General features: G+C 39.4%; 1 protein-coding gene across 1 annotated transcript; it reads left to right on the forward strand.

Moving 5' to 3' along the window:
- The first annotated feature begins 2,749 nt into the window (after window positions 1–2,749).
- Window positions 2,750–6,663, forward strand: LOC126727925 (uncharacterized). Its single transcript, XM_050433822.1, has 5 exons — window positions 2,750–3,104; window positions 3,263–3,531; window positions 3,637–5,562; window positions 5,683–6,084; window positions 6,238–6,663. The coding sequence occupies exons 1-5, from the start codon at window positions 2,750–2,752 to the stop codon at window positions 6,661–6,663; spliced, it is 3,378 nt and encodes a 1,125-aa protein (XP_050289779.1).
- Window positions 6,664–8,095: the final 1,432 nt, after the last annotated feature.

Below are 8,095 nucleotides of genomic sequence, written 5' to 3' on the forward strand. Positions count from 1 at the left end.
TGTTCTTCTTTGCATCATCTTCTGAGTTGTTCTCTGTTTTTTCTTTTTTTCTTTTTTTCTGGAAGTCTTCTGTAACGTAACTACTGTTTCTCTTTTTGACAAGTACAAAAACTTTTCTTTGGTTTTTGTCCCTCTCTGACCAAACGTGAGAGCCACATCCTCTCTCTTTTTTTTTTTTTTTTTTCTTTTTCTTTTTTAATGGAAAGCTACACGTGAGAGCCTCCAACCTTTTTTGTTTTTTTGTTTTTTTTTTAACTTATTATTATCTATTTATTTTATTCTTATTATTTCTATACTATTATTATTATTATTATTATTATTATTATTATAATATGAGTTTTCTATTATTATTATTATTATTATTATATAAAAAAGCATGCTTAGTAATATATTAAAAATATTTTTAATATTTTTTAATCGCCGAGTCCCGCCGCACCCGCACCCACCTTTTTCAAAAATTGCCGAGTCCCGCACCCGTACCCGCACCCGAGTCCTAAAACGTACCCGTGCTTCATAGCCCATATTACTAAACCATTAATGAATAAGAAATATCAAATTTAGTAAAAAACCTTACTAGTTTATGTTAAATTCAAGGACCAAAATCAGAAAGATTCCTTAAAACCAATACAAGTTAGACCCAGAAAGGATAAAAACAAAAATCAAATTTACGCACAACTAATTTCAGTTCATGCTAATCACAGATAAATAAAAAGATTATGCATACCCAGCAACAACATCTCTACCATCCATTTCCAATTAACACCAAAATAATCCAATAAGAACAATAAAAAACAGGTTAGACCCAAATAGGATAAGAAAGAAATATAAACATCAAATTTAAGAACTAATTTTAGCTTATGCTAATAATAGACAAAAGAAATAGATTATACATACCAAGAAACAAGAACATATATAAAACCCATTTCAAACTAACAAAATATAATCCAATAAAAACAAATATAAGGAAGACCCTTTTCAGTTTATGCTGATTCTAGATAGAGAGAGAGAGAGGGTTTACCAAAAAGAGACCGTTACAAAAAGCATTGAACCAGGGTGGAACAACAGAACAGTAACGTTTTGATGTTGTCTTTGGTTTCTGTTTCTATTAAGTAATTGCGGTAAGTTGACTGACTTTTCTCTTTCCTGTAGGAGCTTTACCTCTCTCATGTGAGTGCGTCTTTCTCCCATAGCTTTTAAGTTGTGGGGTTTTCTCTTTGGCTATTCAGAAGTGTTTGTCTGAATATGGTCAAGTACTGAGCGTTAGTCATGGAACAAGCTATATTAGATGGTTTACAGAACTCGCAGTTAACCAAAGAAGAAGAAGAGAGCATCCAGATTTCAGCTTATAGTAGAGCCGATCTGCTAGAGGAGTGTCATCTTAGTCAGTTTGGTAAGCTTTTATCAAACCGACAGCAAAATCAACGTGCTCTAAAAAGCACCTTAAGATCTGCTTGGAAAATAGGATCTGATTTAAGGATAGTAGATGTTGGGAATGATATTCTCCAGCTCAAGTTCAGTTCCAGATATCAAATGGAGTGGGTGGAGAAGAACGGCCCGTGGAATTTTGATAACAATCTTCTCTTGCTGTGCAGATGGAAAAAAGGTATGTCAGCTGCATATATAGTGTTCTCACACTCACCTTTTTGGGTTCAAGTATGGGGTGTCCCATTTGAGCTGATGACAGAGGATACTGCAAGAGATATTGGGAATAGGATAGGCATTTTTCTGGAGGTAGACAAAAGATTTTGGCAAGCTGATCAAGCTAAGTACATGAGGGTCAGGGCTGAGTTACCTCTGGACAAACCTCTTCGCAAAGGAGGCTACCTGATGGGTACGGAAGGGGAGAAGTTGTGGGTTACTTTCAAATACGAAAGGCTTCCTATGGTGTGCTACATTTGTGGTAGACTTGGCCATGATGATAGGCACTGTGTGGCCACGGAGATGAGGCAGGTGACAGAATATCAATATGGTGACTGGATTAGAGTTGCTGGAGGATACAAGGGAGGTCAGAATATAACAAAACCGAGAAGGGAAGAGCGCCGACCATCGAGCAATGAGAGCGGACGAACCAATATTCCACTGGCGACGGCGGAGAAAGCAAGGTTTGAGGAATGTGACGGAAGCAAAAAGCATGAAGGGGGCAAGGCAGCAAAAAAGCAGGGGTCCTGGGGTGACGTAGGCGATGATGACAGATTAGGGAGTTAGACGGCTAGTCGCCTGAGTGGATGTGACAATACTGAGGTAAGCTCAGCAATTACAGAGAAGGAAGAAGCTTCACGACCCACTAGGAAGAGTTTGAATTTTAAAAAACTTCACAATGAGGATAACACGTCAAAAGATGGGCACTCAGTTGTGGGCTTTAAAGCAAGAAATGGGCTTGAGGAGCCTGAAGTCACAAGCCCAGTTAAGTCTATTATAGAAGTTTCGGCACATGAAGAGGAGGGCTACTTGGACATGGGCTTTAAGAAAAATATAAAACCCAAGGCCGAAAGAAATTTAAAAAAGCTTGCAAGGGAGAAAGCTCTAAGAAAAATATAAAACCCAAGGCTGAAGGAAATTTAAAAAAGCTTGCAAGGGAGAAAGGTCCAGTTGATGTGATTATGACGGGCCAGGAAAGAATAGTTGGTATTAAGAGAGTTGGAAAGCTGGAGAAATTAGAAGCGAAGGAAAACAGGAAGACTAAGAAGAAGTAAGAGCAAAACACTAAGGAAATGGTGGTGGCTGCTGAGCAGCACCGCCGAGAGCCATGATGGCCTTATGCTGGAACTGTCGGGGGCTTGGGACCCCCCGGTCAGTTGGAGCGCTACACAATCTGGTGCGGCGCTGGGATCCCGAGGTGATCTTCTTAACGGAAACAAAAAAGAAGATTGCTGGTATGAAGAAGGTAAAGCTAAAATTGGGTTTTGTTAATGGTTTCCATGTTCAAAGACAAGGGAGAGGAGGCGGATTGACCATGTTTTGGAGGAAAGAAGTCAATCTAGAGATTAAGAGTTATTCGAAGTACCATATCGATGTAGTAGTAACAGAGGAAGCTTTTGGTTTCAAATGGAGGATAACAGGCTTTTATGGCCATCCTGAACACATCAGAGGAAAGAATCTTGGTGGTTCCTGAACACGCTGAATAGTCAATTTCGGCTGCCTTGGCTTTGTTTTGGTGACTTCAATGAAATCCTCTCTCAAGAAGAAAAGTTGGGAGGAGCTTCAAGGCCACAACATTAGATAGAAGCTTTCAGAGATATTGTCAGTAAGTGCGAATTTATAGATTTGGGTTATTCTAGTTTTAATTTTACCTGGTGTAACCAACAAGAGGGAAATAACAGAATTTATTTGAGGCTGGATAGGGCTTTAGCTACTCAGGATTGGTTAGAGCACTTCCCAAGAGTAAGACTGCAGCATCTAGAAGATACAACGTCTGATCATTGTCCTATCCTTCTTACCGATTCAAACAGCTCTCATGGGCATGGAAAACGTAGATTCTTTTTTGAAGCTATTTGGGCCAAATGGTCTGATTGTAAGGAGTTGATTGAAGAGGTTTGGAGGGCAAATACGAACCTCCATGATCCAAGCAGCTTCAGTACTGGTCTTAAGAATTGTGCAAACTCTCTGTCTAAGTGGGGTAAGTCTGCCTTTGGTTAGATTCCGAGAAAGATAAAAGAGAAGCAAGCTACTCTAAGTGAGCTAACCAAAAAGGATACGGCAGGGCAAAATGGGGCTGAAATCAATGGGTTAAGGAAGGAAATTAATACCTTGTTGGATGATGAGTTGTGGTGGCAACAAAGGTCAAGGGTGCAATGGTTGGGGGAAGGTGATCGTAATACAAATTACTTTCATCATCATGCTTCAGAGAGAAGGCGCAAGAATATAGTAGTCGGTTTGTGGAATGATGAAGGTGCATGGTGTGAAAGTAAGGAGAGTATAATCAGGACAGCAATTAACTACTTTGAAGATATCTACACTTCCACTCACCCGACACGTGTGGAGGAGGTAACTGACCTAATCCCTACCAAAGTGACCGCGGAAATGAATGCTACACTTACTCAGGAGTTCACTGTCGAGGAAGTCAGAACAGCTTTAGGACAAATGCACCCGACCAAAGCGCCTAGCCCAGATGGTATGTCAGCTTTATTTTATCAGAAATATTGGGATATTGTAGGCCTTGATGTTGCTAATATGGTGTTAAATGTACTTAATTCGAATGCATATATAACTGATATCAATAACACTTATATAACATTTGTTCCTAAAGTGAAAATGCCTAATAAAATGAAATATTTTCATCCCATCAATCTCTGTAATGTAGCTTACAAACTGTTATCCAAAGTGCTGGCCAACCGCCTCAAAACTGTGCTGCCCCAAATAATCTCTGAAAATCAAAACGCCTTCCTCTCAGAGAGACTAATCATTGACAACGTTCTTGTTGCTTTCGAGCTAATGCATCACTTGGAGCATAAGAAGAGTGGAAATAATGGCTATATGGAGGTTAAGCTAGATATGAGCAAGGCCTATGATCGGGTCGAATGGGATTTTATAGAAAAGGTAATGAGGAGGATGGGTTTTCATGAAAAATGGATTGGATGGGTGCTGAAATGTATTACAACTGTCTCATACTCTATTCTAATTAATGGGGAGGCTCATGGCAACATCTCTCCAACCAGGGGACTAAGACAGGGGAATCCCCTCTCCCCCTATTTGTTTCTCCTCTGTACGGAAGCCTTCTCTACCCTTATAGATGATGCTAGTAACAGACAAAAGCTCAATGGTGTCTCCATATGCAGGGGCTGCCCTAGTGTCACACATTTATTTTTTGCGGATGACAACCTGCTTTTTTGCAAGGTTGATAGGAGGGAAGTTAGCAAGCTTTTGGAAATCCTTGATCTCTATGAGGCAGCTCTAGGGAAAAAAATCAACACAGAGAAGTCCTCATTGACCTTTAGCCACAATACCTCTCTTGAAACCAGAAATGAGGTCCTGGGCACCTTGGGACCAATGCAAGACTCAAGGCGAGGGAAGTATCTCAGCCTCCTATCAGTAATTGGCAAGTCGAAGAATCAAGTCTTTGCAGAAATAAAAGAGAAGGTGGGGAAAAAACTCTTCGGATGGAAGGAAAAAATGCTCTCAATGGGAGGGAAGGAGATTTTAATCAAAGTGGTTACACAGGCTATACCTACGTATACCATGAGTTGTTTTCAACTCCCAAAAGGGTTATGTGAGGACTTGGAAAGGATGGAAAGGAATTTTTGGTGGGGGCAAAGAGATCAAGAAGCTAAAATGTCTATGGTTAGTTGGGGAAAAATGTGTAAACCAAAAGCACAAGGGGGTATGGGCTTTCGTAACTTACAAGCATTCAATCTAGCAATGTTATCTAAGCAAGCATGGCGAATCCTCACGAATCCTCATTCCCTGATCGCAAGAATATACAAAGCTAAGTACTTTCCCTACAGTGATATCTTAGGAGCAAAGCTTGGTTGCAATCCTTCTTATGCGTGGCGGAGCATATACAATAGCTTAGTAGTAGTTAAGAGGGGTACAAGATGGCGGGTAGGCAATGGTAAAATGATTCACGTATGGGAAGATAGGTGGTTGCCTACCCCAACCACCCACAAGATCTGCTCCCCCTAACAAGATATTGAAGATTTTCCAATTGTATCATCACTAATTGACGAGGATACAAGGTGCTGGAAGGTGGACAAAGTGATGAGGTTTTTCCTCCCCTTTGAAGCTGAAACCATTCTGAACATTCCCCTTAGCTACAGTCTACCGGAAGATAGTATTATGTGGATGGGGAATAAGCATGGTGTTTTCACTGTCAAGAGTGCATACTATGTTGCTCTTCCCCTTGTAGAAAAATTTGAGGCTGGGGAGTGCTCAACTAGTGACTGCAGGACTCACTTGTGGAAGAAAATGTGGCAGCTAAGGCTCCCTGCCAAGATCAGAATTTTTTCTTGGAAAGCTTGCATGGACGGACTGCCTACTAGGCTTAATTTGGCTAAGCATGGACTGAATATTGAAGCCAGGTGTCCACTTTGTGAGAAAGCCTTTGAAAGCACTAGCCATGCTCTAATACACTGTGATAAGCTTAGGGAGGTTTGATGGAATTGGCATACTTGCCCGGTGAACCTATTGGGGAGGAACATCAACTTGGTGGATTTAGCATTGGAAATTCTGGATGCAGGTACCCCACAGGACCTAGAAACCTTCTTTGCAACTGCCTAGTCTGCTTGGCATAACCGGAATAAGGTGGTTCATGAGTCAGGTGGCTCTTCCCCCTCCCAAATTTGGAACATTGCAAGGCGCACCTGTGAGGATTATAGAGATGATGTTGCGTGTTGCATTTTGAAACAACAACCACCTGATGTGGGTTGGGTGGCTCCCCCGCCTGAATACTATAAAATAAATGTTGATGGTGCTACTACAGGGCAGAGGAGTATGTCTTGTGGGGGTGTGGTTATCCGAGATAGCAGGGGCTTGGTGATTGCTGCGGGTAGCAAAGTCTTGATTGGAGCTTATGTTGTAAATGTCACGGAAGCACTTGCTGTAGTGGAAGGAATCCGCTTGGCAAAGGAGTTGGAGCTTCTCCAAGTGATTATCGAGTCCAATTCAATCGTGGTGGTTGAAGCCATTAGTGCAAGCAATTGTAATGGAGAGCTGGGTCCGATCGTTTAGTGTTCTCTAGAGCTTCTGCGTTCCTTTAAGAGTTGGAAAGTGAGGCACCTGAAAAGGGAATACAACAAGGCAGCACATGATTTGGCAAAAGCTGCTAAGGCAACTGGAATATCTCAACAGTGGAGAGGTTTAGAGCCCCCAATGATTCAGAGGGTTCTTCTAGTGGATAGGGCTAAATGTTAAATTTGGATTTGTCTTCCATGTATCTGCCTCTCTTTGGGCCTCTGTTGTAAGCCAATTTCAGGTTAATGAAATATCCAAGTTCAATTTCAAAAAAAAAAAAAGTTTGTTTGTTTATTTAGGCTTGTTTCATAAGTTTGATGGAAAAAGACAGTTGGGTGTGAACACAAATCTTGGGTCGTTGTTATGATAGTATTAACAAACACTAGCCACAGATATTTGTCTTACATGTCATGTTTAATATGATGTACAAAATGTAGGTGTGCTAGAGAGAGAAATATATAATATATAAATATTGGTACATAGAAATTGCAGAAATTTGGTTATAGACAGAGGGTTTGTTTGGATACCGCTTATTGTTGAAAACTGAAAACTGAAAAACACTATAATAAAATAATTTTTACATGTGTGAATAGTTCTGTGAGACCCAATTTTTTTAAAAAAAAATTTGTTGAAATCCGTACTTGCGGCTTTCGTGAACAGTGCACGGGACCCACAGAAAAAACGCAAACACGCATTTTTTTCCTTTTCATCGCAATCCAAACCCAGCTAGAGAGAGAAGATTTTGATTCCAAGTTTAGAAGCAAAGAAAGATAAAGAGGTTAAACTAATAAAAAATAATAAATAAAAAAATGGAAATGCTAACGGATTCCCTTAGGGCACTACTTAACAATCCATTTAAAGAAAGTTATTATGGGAAAAAAAATATTTTGACAGTTTTTTTAATTTCTCATAAAAGTGGTGTCAAAACTTTCTTAAAATGGATTATTAACCATTGTCCTAAGAGCACTCGTTAGCATGACCCATAAAAAAATAATCAAGATAATTTGGTGGGTTAATTTTAGATGGCCTTGGTACCTAAAACTAATGGCTGATCAATTTATTCGCTATTTATTATTATTATTTTTTTAAAAAAAATTCCTTCCATTTATCACTATCTTTAGGAATAGGATAAAGAAATTCCGGAAGTTAAACAAGAAACATTTGTTTTATAATATAAATGAAAACAGAAAATTAAATTTGGTTTTTCATTCTTTTTTTTTCGTTTTTTTAATATCCAATTAATTTATTAGATGGAGTTTAAAATTTTAACTCATCTGAAATTTTTTTTTTTTTTTTTTTTTTTTAAATTGTTGTTGAACTGTTAGCCAAATTGGCATTCTGTACTTGTTTTAATGGTCCCTAAATTAGTGGGGCTCTTCTAGGCCATAAGGACGAGAACCCACCTCAAAGTCAAAGATCTTCATAGTTT

This window comes from Quercus robur, chromosome 5 (genome assembly GCF_932294415.1).
Source record: "Quercus robur chromosome 5, dhQueRobu3.1, whole genome shotgun sequence".
NCBI lineage: Eukaryota > Viridiplantae > Streptophyta > Magnoliopsida > Fagales > Fagaceae > Quercus > Quercus robur.